Raw genomic sequence first — 19,862 nt, 5'->3', positions numbered from 1 at the left:
ACAAAGAGTTAAATTAGTAATTTTTAAATTTCTCACAAAGAAAAGCCTGTGATGGATTAGATGGCTTCACTGGTGAATTCTACGAAGCATTTTAAGAATTAATACCAATCCTTCCCAACCCATTCTGTGAGGCCAGTATTTCTCTGATTCTTAAACCAGGCAAAGGCATTATAAGAAAAGGAAACTAAAGACCAAATATCCAATGAGAATAAACCACCACTGGAAAAATGAACGAATGATACAAATATGTGCAAACAAAAAAGTAATAAGTATACGAAAAGTTCAAGTAAAATGTACTGTATTATTCATACCATGAAATACTATTTAACGTTGAGAATGATTGTGAAATATAGCTATATGTGTTATTCTGGTTAGTTCAACATGAAAATCTCTTAATTTCATTAAGTGAAAACACCATATGATGTTATTTAGATAGTAGTACTGTAGAACAGTACTGTATACTATTTAGGGTGTGTGTATATAACATATGCAGAGTGCATGAAAATAAGACTAGACTTCAAGTTTGATGATTTCTCAAGCACGTGGTGCAGAGGAGGTGTTTGGGGAGTTAAACATAGAGGGGCTTCAGCTATATAAGTGCTCTTTCTTAGGCTGTGTACATGGGTGTTTATTATATTTGTGTTTTGTTGTATGTTTAAAGAATTTCAAAATAAATGTAAAGATTAATAATTAAAAAGTAAATCCTAATGAGTAGGAAGTGAAAATTAGCATCTTACCAGAATTTTAGCATGTGTATTTCATTTTTTTCCAGAGTTCCTGGTTGTTAATTTTATTCTTCTTACAACTCTCTTCACTTGCTTTTTTATTTTGCATTATTACAGAATGTTGAATATCAAGCAGCTATGGAATGCCTCCAGAAAGCAGATAGAAGGAGTTTGTTATCTGAAATTCAAGCACTGCATGCTCAACTGAATGGTCTGAAAATGACTCTGAAAAGAGAACAAGAAAGCGATCAACCAAGCCAAGGTATGCTGTTTGTCCGTCTCACGTGGTAACAACAAATAGGTGGAAATATTTCACTTTGTTTCCCCTCTTTGTATTCATTTAAAACACATTTCCTTTCAGTCACATTTTCTTCTCATTCTCATATAATGTAAATAATTTACATTAATTACTCTGGGAATCAAAGGTTTGTCCAGTTGGTTTTTAAACAGATATATTTAAAATGGGGACGCCTGGGTGGTTCTGTCAGTTAAGCATCCGACTTCAGCTCAGGTCATGATCTCACAGTTCCTGAGCCTGAACCCCGCATCTACTCTGTCAGCTCAGTGCCTGCTTTGGATCCTCTGTCCCCTCTCTCCCTACCCCTCCCCTATTTGCTCTTATGCTCTCTCTCTCAAAAATAAACATTTAAAAAATAAAATAAACAGGCATTGCTTTTATCAGGTTGTTTAGCCCATTAAGTTCATTATCTTTTTTTAGTTCTGAAGCTCTTTGTGAGGTTAACCACCTGAAAGGAAAATAAATTCACAATGAAAGTAATTATTTCTTTTTAAATCCTTTTCTGGTTGTAAACTTAATATACATATTGAAAAGTGCAAAATGCAAAAATATATAACAAATCTTTAAGTGGATGAATTATGGAAACTTCACCTTTGTTAAGTACCTCTGAAGCTCTTTCCCAAACACACACACCTCTATAGTAACCTAGACCATTATCCTGATTTTTCCTTAGTTTTACTACCTATTTGTATATTCCTAAGCCATGTAAGTTTAAGGTTTTCCTGCTTTTGAACTTTATTATTCTATATATATTTGTGCCTTACTTCCTTTACCTCTCTCTAATATTTTTCTGAACATCTGCATTCATCTCCAATTCATTTATTTTTGTTACTGTATAGAATTCTCACAATGTATATATCCATTCTGTGGTTGAACATTTGGATTGTTTCTGTTTTTTTTTAGATATTACAACCAGTGCTGTTCTGCACATTGTTGGTAATACTATGTTTCTGATGCATACATACATAAGTTTTCTTGGTATATATACCCCAGAGGTGGAATTGCTGAGTGATAGAATACATAATTTCACATTTATTTGGTAACGCCTAAGTATTTTCCAAAGTAGTCCTATATATTTATAGTTCTGAAACCTTAACCATTATTAGCACTGTGAGGACAGTATTCATATGCGTTTCTATAAATTGCCAACTTTGGGACTGTAATCTTTTCATGTTTGCTTTGTGGCAATCTCCTAAGTTAAAAATCAGTTCTCTCAACAAAGTATTTATAAACCAGATACAAGTTGGGAGGTCTTAATGTACGTATTAATAATTTTGCATTTAGAACTCTTGGAGTATAATATGCAGCAGAAGCAGTCCCAAATGCTAGAGATGCAAGTGGAGCTCAGCAGCATGAAGGACAGAGCAACAGACCTGCAGGAACAGCTGAGTTCTGAGAAGATGGTGGTTGCCGAACTGAAGAGTGAACTTGCACAAACTAAGTTGGAACTAGAAACAACGCTCAAGGCACAACATAAGCACCTAAAGGAGTTAGAGGCTTTCAGGTGTGTCAAACTTCCTTATTAATAAACCTGTATCGGTGAAGGAATTGGAGTAATTTTGTCAGAGACATTGTGCAGATCTTATAAAAGCATAACATTATACATAATGTGTAAATAACATGAAATTTTGTTATTTGTAGGAAAAACTACAGTGGGAAGGGAAAATCTCCAAATTTTTCTAAATGATAAATTCATGGTTAGGTTTTGGCATATTCGCGGCTGTGGGTTCCGTCTCTTTGAGACTTGTTGTATGAGATATACATTACCACCAAGTAATTTGAAATGGTGTTTATTATCTCAATAGAATTTGTCGTTCATTTAGCCAAAATATGCAAAATGTTTTAAAATATAATGCTTGTGAAAAGGATAAATTGTTGGTGTAAATACTGAGATGTTCTGCTTGCCAAGGACACATTACAAGGACATTTTTTGTTTTGAACATTGGTGATTCTCGTGTTCAGTAAAAGACAAAGGAAAATTTTTATTGTTATTTTGTAAAAATGTTTACAGTGGTAAATAATAGTTCATAGCTACATTACTAGAAACAGTTAATGTGAAATAAACCACACTCAAAAATCTTTACTATATGGCTTTTATTTTCCTATTAGTTGGTTTATAATATGCCTCTGCTCATCAGTGGAAGCTCTCTCTTTTTCTCAATACAAACTTGGTTGAAGTAATTTTATGAAAGTTCATTTGTCTGATTTAGGTTGGAAGTTAAAGATAAAACAGATGAAGTACATTTGCTTAATGACACATTAGCAAGTGAACAGAAAAAATCCAGAGAGCTCCAGTGGGCTTTGGAGAAAGAGAAAGCCAAACTAGGACGCAATGAAGAGCGGGATAAAGAAGAACTTGAGGTATTGTTATCTTTGTCTTTAAATGTCTGTGGAAAATCCAAAACAACAGGAGAGAGAGAGAGAGTCTGGAGACTGTCTCTTTAAACTGTCAACCATAGGGGCGCCTGGGTGGCGCAGTCGGTTAAGCGTCCGACTTCAGCCAGGTCACGATCTCCTGGTCCGTGAGTTCGAGCCCCGCGTCGGGCTCTGGGCTGATGGCTCAGAGCCTGGAGCCTGTTTCCGATTCTGTGTCTCCCTCTCTCTCTGCCCCTCCCCCATTCATGCTCTGTCTCTCTCTATCCCAAAAATAAATAAACGTTGAAAAAAAAATTTTTTTTTTAAAAACCGTCAACCTTAGACTCTTCATGAAGCACGATAAGTTTTTTGTTATATGTGGAATACTATTACAATGTTATTTGTATTAAACTGTACCATCAGGAAATGCTAACGGTGTGGTACATTTTTGTTTTGCTATGTCCAAGGGTGCATTACAGACACTTCTGCTACAGGGTGTGTTTTTGGAAATTTGAGTTAGCGCATATGCAATTGATAAATAGGGCAACCATTTGGGTTAATGCAGAATAATTTTGGTTCCTGTTTTGTCTAGGGAAGGGGAACAGTGACACTTCTCTGGAAGCAGAACCCCTCACTGCCATATTGTTTAAAAATTTAAAATGAGTCCCTTCACACTGATCTCTCTTCCAGCCCTTCACAGCTGGCAGCTCAGAGAAGGTCATGTTGCTACACACAGTGCCCACTTATGGTAGCCCCACTGGCTCAGAGATCTTCCATCCACGCGTAGTACTCACCAGCTGTATGCTTAAAAACTGTGTAGCTGGCATTTCTGCTCTATTACTTTCTGTTTTCTTTTGTTGGGGTTTTTTGATTGTCCATCTTGGTGGCCTCCACGCATAGTGAGGTCTCCACCTGGCAAGGACATGATATCCCCTTGGGTACAGATTACTATTTAAAAATTTTTTTTCTTGTTTGTTTGTTTAGAGAGGATTGCGTGAGTGAGCACAAGCAGGGGGTGGGGGGCAGAGAGAGAGGGAGAGAGGGAATCCCAAGCAGGCTCTGCACTGTCATCGCAGAGCCTGACATGGGGCTCAATCCCACAAAACATAAGATCATGACCTGAGTCGAAATCAAGACTCAGACGCCCAACCAACTGAGCCACCCAGGTGCCCCTACTGTGTTTTTATCCTTACAAATTTGTGTAAGTTTTGAGTAGTTAGTCTATAACCCTGCTTTCCCCACAAACCACATTATTTTTAGTATGTGACATTGGACAACATGAGGTTTTTCAGGAACTCGTGTCATGTTATATTGAAAATACTTGTATTTTTAACGGTCATTATTTCTAGAAGAAATGTACTCTACTTCATATTCCTTAACTAGATATGATTAATGTTTGGAGGAAAAAGTATTATTTAGCTTATCTTTTGTTTATGTTCTTTGATGAAAATCATTTGGCTCTCCCAAATAATTATGCTCTAACCACTGAAAATTTGAGTTAATAAACTGGATAATCAGTTCTGTTCCCAGATACTACCAACTTAGTACTAATAAAGGCACAATGGTATACTTATAAAGGATTTTTTTAAAAAATATTAACATTCTTTATTCAACTTTGTTCTACAAGGATTTGAAATTTTCGCTTGAGGGTCAGAAACAAAGGAATATTCAGCTAAATCTACTGTTGGAACAACAGAAACAACTACTAAACGAATCACAGGAGAAAATAGAATCACAAAGAGTGCTACATGATGCCCAGTTATCAGAAGAACGAGGTCGAAACTTAGAGCTGCAAGTACTTCTTGAATCCGAGAAGGTTCGAATACGGGAAATGAGCAACACCCTGGACAGGGAGCGGGAATTGCATGCTCAGCTGCAGAGCGGGGGCGATGGTGGGCAGCCTGGGCCCTCGCTGCCCTCTGAGGACCTCCTTAGAGAGCTACAGAAACAGCTGGAGGAGAAACACAGTCGCATTGTAGAATTGTTAAATGAGACCGAGAAATATAAACTGGATTCTCTGCAAACAAGACAGCAAATGGAAAAGGATAGGCAGGTTCACAGGAAGACGTTGCAGACAGAACAAGAGGCCAACACTGAGGGGCAGAAGAAGATGCATGAGCTCCAGTCCAAAGTGGAAGATCTTCAGCGCCAGCTGGAAGAGAAAAGGCAACAAGTTTATAAGTTAGACCTTGAAGGAAAGCGACTGCAGGGCATTATGCAGGAATTCCAGAAGCAAGAACTAGAACGAGAAGAGAAACGAGAAAGTAGAAGAATTCTCTATCAGAATCTCAATGAGGTAAGTTGATGCTCTTTTAAAGTAGTTCTTAAAAGAACACTACAGCCCTTTGAACATGTAATTTTGATACTCGACTAATTTATTCATTCATTCATTTACTTACTTTTAAATGTTTATTTTTGAGAGAGAGAGCGAGAGCAGGGGAGAGCAGGGGAGGGCCAGGGAGAGAGGGGGAAAGAGGATGAACCAGGCTTTGCACCGAGAGTGGTGAGCCCAGTGCCAGGCTCGAACTGGCAAACCATGAGATCATAACCTGAGCCAAAGCTGGACACTCAACCAACTCAGCCACTCAGGTGTCTCGATATTGTACTGAATTATTTAAATAGTTATGAACAAATCATATCTAAAGGAAATCCATAGAAGTTTATTTGGAGTATGAACCATAATTGTGTTCCTTTAAGAAAGAATATGATTCGTTGTTCATTTATAATTACTCCTTTTTCTTTTTCTGTCAAAAATTGCTAGCCAACCACATGGAGTTTAACCAGTGATCGAACTAGAAATTGGGTTCTTCAACAGAAAATAGAAGGAGAGACAAAGGAATCAGGCTATCCTAAACTGATTGAAATGAATGAAGGAGGAGCTGGCTGTAATCATGAATTAGAAATGATCAGACAAAAGCTTCAACGTGTGGCTTCAAAGCTGCATCATCTGGCCCAGAAAGCCTCCAATAGGTTAGATTTTTTTTTTCTCCTGACTTTTGGAAATGACATTCTTAGACAAACTGGATAGAATCTGTCCCTCACTAAAAGCTAGCCAAGGGTGGGGAATTGAAATTTTAAGGTTATTTTTGAGAGAGAAAGAGCATGAGTGTGGGAGGGGCAGAGAGACAGGGAGAGAGATCCCAAGCAGTCTCTGCACTGTTAGTGTAGTGCCCAACATGGGGCTCAGACCCATGAACTGTGAGATCATGACCTGAGCCAAAATCAAGAGTCAGTGCTTAACAGATTGAGCCACACAGGCGCTCCAGGAATTGAAATTTTAGTTAATGAATACTTACATTAGGAGACGATAGTATTTTTTTTTTTTTTTTAAGAGAAAATGAGCAGGGGAGAGGTACAGAGGGAGACAATTTTTTTTTAAGTTTATTTTTATTTATTTTGAGGGAGCAGCGAGGGGCAGAGAGAGAGGGAGAGTTGCAAGCAGGCTCTACGATGTCAGCATAGAACCCAATGTGGGGCTCAAACCTACAAACTGTGAGATCACGACCTGAACCTAAATCAAGAGTCAGACACTCAAGTGAAGTGATACACTTCAACAAAACTCATATACCTGAAAACAAATATCTTAGCACTGTGGAAAGAGAATACTTAATGTAAGGGAGAAGTGGTAGATGAAGCATAGCGTCACCTCATCTATAATGTTTGTGCTCAGTACCGCTAATTGAGAAAGGTATGTTTCAACTTTTTCTCTCTTAAAGACTACAGTTTGAAACAGCAGATGATGAAGATTTCATTTGGGTTCAGGAAAATATTGATGGAATTATTTTACAACTACAGAAGTTAACTGGCCAGCCAGGGCAAGAGGTAAGACTTTAAAAAACTCTTTATAAAAGGTATCAAGAACAAAGATTTAATGGAGCTATATGAACCATTTAAAGCTGGCACCATATTTTCTAAAGAGTTTTAATTTTATCTTTTTGTTTATTTTAAATATTTAAAATAGTTTATTTAAAATATTTATTTATTTTAAATATTAATAATAATATTTGCCTTTCCCAAATAGAAGATACTGAAAGTTTGAAGGGAAATTAACTTTCATTGTCATTATTGAATAATTATGGTGACATTTTATTGTAGTATAACCAAGTTTCTTAAAAGAATAGTCTCATTTCTAGCTCTCCACTCATAACCACCCACAGAATGGTATCAGTGTCTTCAGAGTTGACTAATCTGAATCTTTTCATTCCCTGTCTTTGACTTCTTTGTAGCATTTGACACTTTTGACCTCTCCCATCTTAAAAACTCTTGTGTGTGTCAGTATTATCTCATTTTTTCCATTTCTTTTCATCAGTCACCTTCATGAATTCTTTCTCTGTATCTTCATCCGTTTTTTTTTTTTTTTTTTTTTTTCTCTAATTGTGAAAGCTCATTCATTCCCACAGCCTGAGTTCTCAGTAGACTTATTTACTGAACAAATACTTATGTCAGGCACTTGTTATATGCCAGGTACCATCCTGGGTTCTGGGCTTCATCAAACAAATCTTATAAAATCTCACCCTTAGGAACCTTATCTTCTATTGTCGTCTATACCTTTATCCTGTGGTCCAGGTTTATATTTTCCATTAGTTACTGGAACTCTTTCCATGGGGAAATGTACCCCATAGTGATCCCTTAGGAACCTTATAGGCACATTCCAAATTGAGCATCATCTTTCTTCTTCCTGTCCCAAACCCTCATTTCTGGTCCTGATATCACCCAGTTTAGAAAGCTGAAGGTCACCATGGACCACCTTCCTTCACTCTCACTTGTGTATCTAAGCAGTGACTAAGTCCTGTGCTTTTACCACCTAAATACCTATTCCATGTGTCCTTAGTCATTACCTTTTTCAGGCTTTCAGCATTTCTCACCTGAACTGTTGTGATGACTTCGTCATGTGTCTGCCTGACACCAGGATCTGTCTTCCTTAATTTACTGTACTTTGCATGCTGCTACCAAAGGAATTTTTGTAACACGTAAATTTTGTGTCACGCTCTTGTCTCAAAACCGTTTATGACTCTCCATTGACTACGTTTAGGTATATTATCCATAAGTAAAGGCAGCCTTTACTCTAGCCTTACCACGCAAATTGTAGCTCCCGAAAAGCAAGACACTCTCACACAAAACCTTTGTGCCTTTACACATACTATTCCTTCTGCTTAATATGCCCTTCCCTATCTTCTCTTCTATTAAATTCTTCCTTGTTATATAAGACTCAAACACCACTTCTTCATGACATCTGTTGTTCTCAGTGCCTCTTCATATTTTTATGTGCACTGTGTATAAATATTTATGCTTACACAACCTTAATGTCATTTTATTTTTCTAGCCTAGCTTAGTGTCCCCAGGTACTTCTTGTGGCTCATTGACTGAAAGACTACTGAGGCAAAATGCTGAGCTAACAGGACATATCAGCCAACTGACAGAAGAAAAGAATGATTTAAGAAACACAGTTATGAAGCTAGAAGAACAGATCAGATGGTATCGACAGACAGGAGCTGGCAGAGATTATGTACGTCTGTTTTTAGCATGGCCACATTAGAAGTGTTGCAAAGTTACAGTTTCTACTTTCTAGTTTCAATTTTTATCCCTAGCAGGGTACGAATATTAAGTATCTGATTCTTAGTAAGATCATTGAAAAATATTATAGGGTTGACAATAATGATAATAGATATTATTTATTGGGAGCCCTCTCTGTGCCAGATCCTGGGTTATATATGTTCAGAATCTCTCATCCACATTTAGCCTTACACATGTGAAAACTGAAGTCTGTAGTCAAACCAGGAACTGCTTCTCTCCAAAGCCACATACTTTGCTACCTATGGGCCAGCAGTGGACACACGTAAAGAAATGTTCAAATGTGAATTCTGACTGTTCTCATCAATTATTTATCGGTTATTATGTGTGTAACTCAAGTGAAAGATGCCATTAAATTATATATTACAGTCTAATAAACTACTCTGGCCATTTACTGAAATTTTTTCCATTTAAAAACTACAAAATAAATTGCTAGCATCTGTAATATAAAAATAAGAATATAATATAAAGATAGGAAAGACTTGTGAGACAGCTGTGTAGTCAAATACATAATCATACATCCACAAAGCTTCTGTAGGGACTCACTTCTCTACGTGCCTGGTTATTTTTTTCCCCACTTCTCCAGTGTACTGTTTCAGGCCCAAGCTCTACATTTGAACCCAGATGGCCCCATTTATTAAGTCTCTAGACTTTTTTATTTAAAACAATTTTTTAATGTTTATTTATTTTGAGAGCGAGGAAGAACAAGAGCGCAAGCAGGGGAGGGGCAGAGGGAGCAAGAGCGAAAGAATCCCAAGTAGGCTCCGTGATGCTAGTGTAGAGTCCAACACAGGACTCGAACTCACAAACTGTGAGATCATGACCTGAGCCTACATCAAAAGTGAGATCCTTACCCAACTAAGCCACTGAGGCAGCCCTCTAGACTTTTTTATTTTAAAACTCTGCAAAATCTCAACACTTTCTTTGGGGCTAGGCTTTCACAGGGATTTTTAGTTTTAAAATTAATCTACTAAGCAAAGGATATTAGTGTATATTCTTTCATGTCAGTTGAGATTGGCTTTGAACCCTCCATATCTGAGATTGGAAAGCTGATATCTCCTAGGGTTACCTTTAATGTGTTTAATTTAGGTTTTTTTTCAGAGACTTATTCCTGAAAATCATTAAAGGATACTCTGGTTTCTGTAGTCTTCTAGGTTTTCATTGAGTGGTAGTGCCAACATTGAAGCAATCATTGCTTCCGAAAAAGAAGTCTGGAACAGAGAAAAGTTGACTCTGCAAAAATCCTTGAAAAGAGCAGAAGCCGAAGTGTACAAACTGAAGGCTGAACTAAGAAATGAAGCTTTACTTCAGAATCTGAGCTCTGATTCTGAGCATGCCACTATAAAGGTAAGAGACGTCTTGCATCTAAACATACACCAGAGCTGGTCCCCTGCTTTTGCCTTGTTTCATCTTTCACTAATCTTAACCGAACAGAATGAAGAAATTAGGTGGCATTCAGGCTGTCCTTAGGTCTCACTATTCAGTCTGTGTCATGAATGCAGGTCCCTTGCTGGTCACAAAAACTTTGTGATGAGGCATGTCTCAATGGCAGCACCCTGAGCTCATGGTCCACTTCCCACCATGTCATCTCTAACAGACCAACAGAAAGTTCTCTTTTCCACTGCCAACAGAAGCTCTGCTTCCTTCAGTGTCAGAGCGTCATTCTCTGTGAGACCATAAGCCCTCTGAACAACCTCTGTCATGGCTATGATGAGTATTGTAGGAAAACTACTTGTAAAATGTTAATATAAAATCTGAAAGAAAAATGTTTGGAATATTTGTTTTAACTATGGAATGAACATAAACTTACGCCTCTTAAAGGACAGAGAACATTAGCATTTGAAAGTTAAATATTTTAGCAACTATACTAGTAAAAGTAGCTACACAAGTAGACAAAAAAAACTGAGATGATAAGGGAATGACCAAAACATTTGCAGTAAGTATGAATGGGGGCTAAAATCCAAAAACATAGATATAAGGTTTGTTCACATTCCACTGACTAAAAAGAGTCAGAAGTGTGAAATTTAAGGTTGATTATCCTTACTTTCAACTTTGCTGATAAAGGAGAAAACAGTAGTAGGGTATCTGCCATTCTACTACTTTTTTTTTTTTTTAATAAAATCTAGGTTATCTTTTTCTAGAGAACAATTTGAATGGCTTCTTAATAATGTCTTTGTGTTCTTCCCTTTTTTAAACATAGAGAATTTACGGTAAATATCTGAGGGCAGAAAGTTTTCGGAAAGCTCTCATTTATCAGAAGAAATACCTGCTGCTGTTACTGGGTGGGTTCCAGGAGTGTGAAGATGCCACACTGGCTCTGCTCGCCCGGATGGGGGGGCAGCCAACCTTCACAGACCTAGAGGTGATCACCCACCGTCCAAAGGGATTCACCAGGTTTCGGTCAGCTGTCAGAGTGTCCATGGCAATTTCAAGGTAAATGTTTGACAGAAAATGCATTTTAATAGACACTAAAAGGATTTAGATTTTTAATCTACTCTTCTCTCTGCCTGTTGTGCTCTGTATTCATACAGTATGAGACATTTGCCATACTTCTTTCTTTCATCCTTTTAGCAGGGATACTTTATGTTGTACTGTGGAGACCCTATGAAGAGGACTCCCAGGTGCAGGCAGCTGGTAACTCAGAGCTGGCACATCCAGTCTGGATTGTTTTGTTCTGTTATGTTTGGTTTTTAACCCTGAATAAGCCCATGAAGCAGCTCAGACGTATAAATAAAAGGGACCATAAGATGGAAAATACGTTTTTGAAAACTTACTTAGGCTACCTGCATTCATTGTCTTCCTTGCTAAAATAATGCCCTCTTGGGTCTTAGCTACACAGAGCCCTGGCCTAACTCTGCATTCAAACCCAAGATTAGCCTTTAGGGCATTGGACTGTGCTAGTGCTTTTGTCATGCCTTTTCTAGGAGTTCTAAGCCGGCAACACTGGCACTCATTCTGTTTGTAGTTGAAATGGTGCCAGGACTCAAACTCCCTTGAGGACCTGGCTTCCTGCAGTCCTGTCACCCAGGTGCGATATACCCCGACACCTCGGTTTTTCCATGCTTCCCCTACCTTTTATATACGTAGTAACCAGGCAGTCTCAAAAGCACTTCAGTTTTTAAAGTTCTTCCTGTCAGGTCACATCTGATATGTCTTCAAAGGGTTTTGTCCTTTTTCCTTTACATTTCTTTGAAAAATGTGACAATTTTTTTAACTGAAAGCTGTCTGAGATCACCTGGTCCAGAATACCATCTCACAGGCAAGGAAACTGAGGCACAGCAAGTTTGCAAAGCCGGTAGTGATAGAGCTAGGATAATCAGCCAGGGCTCCCAGTTCTTATCCATGTTGGCTCTGCAAAAGGAACTCACGTTTTCTCTTGTTAATGGTCTGAGGCCCTCCTTGCCTGTTCTTCTCCACATTGTTGTCAGGTGATTCCAGTTTCTCCTTCCTCATCTTTCATTCCTTTCATCATCTTGTACACCTTGTACAGGCTTAAGTGCTAGGAGATGCACTGATAAAGAAAAAATTTATAATCCTTGTCTGAATCCCTTAAGGCAGCTTACTTCCTAGGGAGGAAGACGAGTGTGCTCATAACTTGGAAGACACTAAATGACAGGTCACGAGAGTTTAGGTATTAATTTTACTGGAACGTTTGGGAAGGCTCTATGAAAGCCAGTTGCCATTGAAGGACGTCATCCTAACTCCTTTTTCTTGTCCTCTTACATGTTCATTGTATTTTCACCTTCCTAAAACTGGGCTTCAAAACTGATTGGAATTAAGAAATCAAAATTGGTGTTCCAGAAAGTTCCTTGGGCCAGGGGTGGGGCAGGCAGCAGCTTGCTACCACTGGTTGGCAGCAGTGCCACCACCACCACCCCTTCCTTTTAATGCCTCGTTGTTTTTCATCCCTGATCACATGGCCTCACTGCTTCTCCAGCTTTCCCAGCTCAGTTGCCCTGCTAGTGTTAAGATCTTTTATTTTCTTTCCATCTCATTTGCTTTGTAGTCTCTCTAGTCTTTTCTCCTTTCATTATTTCTTGCCCTTTGTCCATCTACTTTTCTCTTTTCTACTTTTGCTTTTCGTCTCTTTGAGTCCTTTATACCTCTATAAAGTCAGAACAGAAGAGACCTCTGATGCCTCTTGGAAAGCCTGTTCTAGTTAATTTTGCCCCAGACTAGGGGACATTTGCATGATTTTAGATTAGGCAGTCATGTGATTGTGTTGAAATTTTTCTGTGTTCACATTCAAATGTATGACTTGAATTTTGTGGGAGATGTATATTTATACTCTTTCTGTTATAGAGGTGCTGTGAAACTTTTTCTTGGCATCTTTTTTAGAATGAAATTTTTGGTTCGACGTTGGCAACGAGTCACAAGTTCTGGTTCCATCAATATTAACAGGGATGGCTTCGGACTGAATCCAGGTGAAGTCAGAATAGGATTTCTTTTCTTATGTTTAGGATTCGTTTAAAATTACTGTACATGTAATATCTTCCAAAAAATGTGTTCTGGAACTTGTGTTGTCCAAAGACCCCTTATAAGCAACAGAGCTGGGGACCTTGCTGATTTTTAAAGAGTTAACAAGAGCTCATTTTTATGGAACACTAGCCCTGCTTTTTCCCAATCCTATATATTTTGCCAATCCTGTGAGGTAAGTACAGTTACTGTTATTCTCACTTTACACAAGAAAAACTGAGGCATATAAAGCATTTATTGTTGGCCCCAGAGCCAGCGCTGAACATTGGCAGTCTGGCTAGAGCCCACTCTCCAATATTAATGCAACTCTTACGGTTGCATTAAGGCTCTGATTCAAGAAAGGATTGCTGTTAGTCAGCCATATAGAAGTTACAGTTTGAAATTTTCACAGTACTCAGGTTTTGAGTTGACAAGTAGGTTGTATGTAATGGTAACAGTTAAAATTCCTTCTCTCTCGACCTAAAAGTGGAAACAAACATTAGGACTTCAACATTTTAGGCATAAGGATGAGCTTAGAAACTGGGGAGGACACAGAGTTTCAGACACAGAGCGTAACTGTATTCATACAGGTACATATTGGTATTAAACCACCTTTACACATTCTGCCAGTAGCTGAGCAGCAGAGAAAAACATTTGGTACCCTAAGCAAAGTGGTCTGAAATACGCATCCTTGTACATAAACAGCTGAAATTTGCACTACAATGAGCTTTCTGTTGTAAGTTAGCAAATCTTGATTTCACGCTTTTTCTAATAAATCAGTAGAATGGTGTGATGTAGTATTTTTTATCCACATCATCTTTTTCTCTAAACCACTCACACTCAGAAGTCTTTTAAAAAGAAAATACTCCAGTTAAAAATAGTTTATTTTCTTTGACATATAGTTCCAGATTATCAGAAATACTTGAAGGAAAATAAAGCAATAGTTCGTTCTACTGTTTTTTCTCTTCTTTGGGAAGAATAACTAAAAATGACTATAAATAGGTAATGTTGTATAGTACGGTATAGTAGTCTTTTGAGCCCTTACCTATTTTGTAGAAATTTTCCAAGGGCTTGATTTTTCCCCCCCTTAAAGTATGTAACATTTTGGATTACTTTAGGTACTGAAAAGACTGACCCATTTTATCATTCTTCTGGGGGGCTGGAGCTATACGGAGAACCGAGACACATGGCATATCGCTCAAGATCAGAGCTGGACTATCCTAGGTCTCCTTTACATTTTCAAAATAGGTAAGTGTGTGACGAAGCTGCCGAGATTCGTTACATATACTAACACTTAACAGAGAAAGGAGGACACTGTTAGGGCTTTGACTCCTTTGCTTTGAAATAGCTGGTGTGTCTCAGTTGTATATGATTTACATAAGCTAAGGTCCAGAATCAAAAACATTTTTTTAATATAACTTATTGTCAGATTGGCTTACATACAACATCCAGTGCTCATCCCAACAAGTGCCCTCCTCAATACCCATCACCCACAAAAAGAGTTTTTGGTTTTTTTGTTTTGGTTTTTTTGTGTTTTTTTTTACATTTATTTATTTGTGAGAGAGAGAGACAGCATGAGCAGGGGAGGGGCAGAGAGAGAGGGAGAGACAGAATCAGAAGCAGGGTCCAGGCTCCAAGCTGTCAGCACAGAACCCTATGTGGGGCTCGAACCCACGAACCGTGAGATCGTGACCTGAGTCGAAGTCGGACGCTTAACCGACTGAGCCACCCAGGCGCCCCCAGTTTTTGAATTTATGCCTGGTTTCCAAGGGTATTGGAAACTGAACTAATCAAGTGTTATTTAGTATATGCTGTGGTTAGACATTGGGAAAAGTATTAACTAAATCGACAGTCTCTGCAAATCGTGAAAAAACTCTAAAGTCTCCACAACATACATTTGTACATACACAGCGCTCATTGAGGGCTTCTGCAACAGGCATTCTACTGGACACTTTCATGATGACTCAGTAGCTGCTTTAAGTTTATTGAAATTTTTTCGCCTTGTACATCACAAACTCAGAACCTTAGGGGATATAGATTAGGCCTAGCTTAGTGTCCCCAAGTACTTCTTGTGATTCATTGACTGAAAGGACTACTGAGCATAATGCTGAGCTGGCACAACCTATCAGCCAACTGAGTGAAGAATGATTTAAGAAACATGGTTATAAAGATGGAAGAACACATCAGATGGGATCAGCAGATGAGAGCTAACAGAACATATCTGTTTTTAGCATGGCCACATATTGGAAATATTGTAGAGTTACAATTTCTGCTCCCTAGTTTCAATTTTTAACCCTAATAATGTACAGATATTAAGTATCTGATTCTTAGTCTCTTTGCCAGATCCTGGGCTGTATACTTTCAGAATCTCTAATCCATATTTAGCCTTGCACATGAAAAAACTGAAGTCTGTAGTCAAACCAAGAACTACTCTTCAAAGCCAGATATTTTGCCACCTATGGACCAATAGCAGACACGTAAAGAAATGTTCAAATGTGAATTCTGACTGTTCTCACCAGTTATCAGTTATTATGTTCATAACTCAAGTTGAAGATCTAGCTTTTGAGGGCAGGATGGTGGCAGGTTGTTAAGTTACTTGCATTATTTGTGGATAATTTGGATTCATGTTCCTATTTTTAATCTCCTAGGTACCCGGGCCCTCCAGCTGATTTAAATCCTGGTTCCTTAGCGTGTTCCCAGCTTCAGAATTACGACCCTGACAGAGCTTTGACAGATTATATCACTCGGCTAGAGGCACTGCAAAGACGACTTGGAACTGTACAGTCAGGTACTCTCACCCTAACTGTGTAATACTGGCAGCCCCATCGTGCTGGACAGACCCAGAGTTCCCCTTTCTCTTTTTGAAACTCCTTGACCTTCTTCATCAGGATAATTGAATCCCAGAGCTTAGTTCATGAGGTACCAGGTTAGACTTAGGAATTCAACTCCAGAAATGATTTACCACCCTAGTTTCACTCCCACAAAAAGATACCCTACTCAGATTGATTAGATGAAATGTACAACAGGCACCAAGGTACAAAGGCCTGGGAGGTTTACAGTGTCTGCTGGAGAAGGTGTTCCTAATTACAGTGGACTCCTAAACAACCCAAGGCTGAACTGCACAGCTCCATTTATGTACCATGCGGTAAATGTATTTTTCTTCCATATGATTCTTATGATTTTCTTAACATTTTCTTTCCTCTAGATTATTTTATTGTAAGACTACAACATATAAAAATATCTGGTAATTGCCTCTATGTCACCTGTAAGGCTTTCTCAGTCAGTAGTAAGCTATTAATAGTTAAGTTTGGAGGAGTCAAAAGTTACACATGGATTTTCAACTGTGCAAGGGGTCAGTACCCCTAGCCCCCACATTGTTCAAGGGTCACCTATATGAGGTGAGGCATGCAAATTAGGGGTGGGGAAATGAGAGAAGGAAGCATGTATCTTAAGCATTTAATGCAGCTGTTGTCCCTACTAGGACCCAGTGCTTTTATTCATGACCCATGAAACCTGTTCCATTCAAAAGACTTTATAAAAATGACCATTTTTTTTTCTCTGCTTAAAAACACAAAAATTCATACTTAATAGAAATTGATTCCCTATTCATTATGGGAAAGTCTATTTTCCCTGTCTCCCTTCAATTCACTCCTGATTCAAGTGTTTGAATCATTTTAATGTGCTTTAAATTAATTTTAAATCAGCTTTTACATTTTGTTTTTATTTCTGTTAAAGACCCTTTTTTTCCTACTGTTCCCCCAAACTAGATAGGGTAGTAGTTTGTCTCCTCATACAAAAGATCACTTAACCCAAGCAACTTGTAGTCCTAGGAAGCTGTTAGAATCATAGCTGGACTTTGTTTGGTAGGGTTTGCTGTGGTTTGTATCTTTCACAAGACTCAGATTTTGAAGACCAAAAGATTTTTCAAGAGGCAGGAGGTGTAGAATATAATATAGAACGTTCAACCTGCAGGGCACTTTAAAGAGAATCTTAGCATTAGTCTTACCTTGCTACAGAGCAACAGTGACTTTTAAATATATGTTCAAAATCTCTTTTAAAAATCAGTTCAAGTATGGATGAGACTTTTTTAGAAAAATAAAAAGCAGTTTTTTAAATGGCAGGTAATAGTAATCTTCTGCCCTTCATGAACTGGTTAGTCTGGTGTAGGTAACAATCCAATTTGAAATCACTACAGGCATACCTCGTTTTATTGTGCTTTGCTTTATTGCAATTTACAGATAAGCATTTTTTTTTTTTTTTTTTTTTTTTTACAAATCAAGTTTTGTGGCAGCCCTGGGTTGAGCAAGTCTGGTGGTGCCATTCGTTCCAACACCATTTGCTCACTTTCATGTCTCGCATTTTGGTAATTGTTACAGTGTTTCATACTTTAGATTATGATCAGTGACTTTTGATGTTACTATTGTGATTGTCCTGGAAGCACCATAAACAGTGCCATATAAGACAGCAAATTTAATCGATAAATGGATGTGTTCTGAGTCCTCCACGGACCAGCCATTCCTCTGTCTTTTTTCCTGTCCTGGAGCCTCTTCTCCCTGAGACACAGCAATATTGAAATTAGGCCAGTCAATAACCCTGCAGTGGTGTTTTAGTAGTCATGTGAAAGGAAAAGTCACACATCTCACTTAAAATCAAAGGCTAGAAATGATTAAGCTTAGTGAGGGAGACATGTCGAAAGCCAAGATAGGCCAAAAGGTAGGCCTCTTGCACCAAAGAGCCCAGCTGTAAATGCAGAAGATAAGTTCTTCAAGGAAGAGCTCATCTGTATGCCGGTTCCTCAAGGAAATTAAAAGTGCTTGCACCAGTGAACACGTGAATAAGAAAGCAAAACAGCCTTACTGCTGATAAGGAAAAGTTTTAGTGGTCTGGGTAGAATATCATACCACCACAACATTTCCTTAGGCCAAAACCTAATCCAGAGCAAGGCCTTAATTCTCAATTCTTTGAAGGCTGAGTGAGATGAGGAAGCTGCTGAAGAAAGTTTGAAGCTAGCAGAAGTTGGTTGACAAGTTTTAAGGAAAGAAGTCTCCACAGCATAAAAGTGCAAGGTAAAGCAACAAGTGCTAACATAGAAGCTCCAAGAGATCTAGCTAAGATAATTCATGAAGGTGGCTACACTAAACAGATGTTTAATGTAGACAAAACAGCCGTCTTTTGGAAGAAGATGCCATCTAGGGCTTTCACAGCTGGAGACGAAGAGTCAGTGTCTAGCTTCAAAGGATGGGCTGACTTTCTTGTTGGGAGCTGATGCAGCAAGTGAAGCCAATGCTCATTTACCATTTCAAAATTCCTTAGGCCCTCAAGAATTATGCTAAATCTGCTCTGCCTGTGTTACATCAGGATAGAACACTCTGCATCTCTTGACAACAGGATATCCTGAATATTTTAAGCTGTGTTGAGATCTGCTCAGGAAAAGATTCCTTTCAAAATACTGCTGCTCATTGACCATGCCACCTGCTCACCCACAAGCTCTGATGTACAACAGGATTAATGTTTACATGCCTGCTAACACAGCATCCGTTCTGCAGCCCATGGATGAAGGAGTAATTTTGATTTTCGAGTCTTATTACTTAAGAAATATAATTTGTAAGGTTCTAGCTCCCATAGATAGTGATTCCCCTGACAGATCTGGGCAAAGTAAATCAAAACCCTTAAAAAAAGGATTCATCATTCTAGATGTAAGAACGTATGTGATTCATGGGAAGAGGTCAAAATATCCATATGAACAGGAGTTTGGAGGAGGTTGATTTCGACCCTCTTCCATGACTCTGAGGGGTTCAAGACTTACAGTGTAGGAAGTAACTGCAGATGTGGTAGAAACTGCCAGGGAACTAGAGTTAGAAGTGGAGTCTAAGGATGTGACTGAATTCCTGCAATGTCATGATAAAACTTGAGTGAATGAGGGTTGCTTCTTATGGATGGGCAAAAAAAAGGGGTCTCTTGAGATGGAATCTGTTTCTAGTGAAGATGCTGTGAAGACTGTTGAAATGACAACAAAGGATTTAGAATATTACATAAAACTTAGCTGATAAAGCAGCAGGGTTTGAGAGGATTGACTCCACTTTTTTCTTAATTAAAAAAAATTTTTTTTTAATATTTATTTTTGAGAGAGACACAGAGAGAGACAGACAAAGTGTGAGCAGGGGAGGGGCAGAGAGGGAGACACAGAATTCAAAGCAGGCTCCAGGCTCTGAGAAGCCCGACATGGGGCTCAAACTCCCAAAATGTGAGTTTGTGACCTGAGCCAAAGTCAGCCGCTCAACTGACTGAGCCACCCAGGGGCCCTTCTTAATTTTTTAAATGTTTATTTTTGAGAGGGACAGAGTGCAAGCAGGGGAGGGGCAGAGAGAGAGGGAGACACAATTCAAAGCAGGATACAGGCTCTGAGCTGTCAGCACAGAGTCTGATGCGGCATTCAAACTCACTGTGAGATCATGACC

At 38.6% G+C, this 19,862-nt stretch overlaps 1 protein-coding gene across 9 annotated transcripts in view; it reads left to right on the top strand.

Annotated features, from left to right (window-relative positions):
• The window catches only part of AKAP9 (A-kinase anchoring protein 9), a 153,807-nt gene that overhangs the window by 132,878 nt on the left and 1,067 nt on the right, over positions 1-19,862 (top strand). For all 9 annotated transcript variants that reach the window (XM_086696380.1, XM_086696349.1, XM_086696391.1 and 6 more), the window contains 12 exons: positions 843-987; positions 2,308-2,527; positions 3,234-3,384; positions 5,006-5,674; positions 6,140-6,348; positions 7,095-7,200; positions 8,702-8,884; positions 10,096-10,296; positions 11,150-11,382; positions 13,288-13,373; positions 14,523-14,652; positions 16,053-16,192. In XM_086696380.1, coding sequence (XP_086552506.1) covers positions 843-987; positions 2,308-2,527; positions 3,234-3,384; positions 5,006-5,674; positions 6,140-6,348; positions 7,095-7,200; positions 8,702-8,884; positions 10,096-10,296; positions 11,150-11,382; positions 13,288-13,373; positions 14,523-14,652; positions 16,053-16,192 — 2,473 coding nt within the window. The remainder of the gene's footprint in view (positions 1-842; positions 988-2,307; positions 2,528-3,233; positions 3,385-5,005; positions 5,675-6,139; positions 6,349-7,094; positions 7,201-8,701; positions 8,885-10,095; positions 10,297-11,149; positions 11,383-13,287; positions 13,374-14,522; positions 14,653-16,052; positions 16,193-19,862) is intronic.

This window comes from Puma concolor, chromosome A2 (assembly GCF_028749965.1).
Source record: "Puma concolor isolate L17-30 chromosome A2, mPumCon1.1.hap2, whole genome shotgun sequence".
In the NCBI taxonomy this organism is placed as follows: domain Eukaryota; kingdom Metazoa; phylum Chordata; class Mammalia; order Carnivora; family Felidae; genus Puma; species Puma concolor.
Note: the sequence above shows the minus strand (reverse complement) of the source record. Positions and strands in the feature narration are given on the sequence as shown.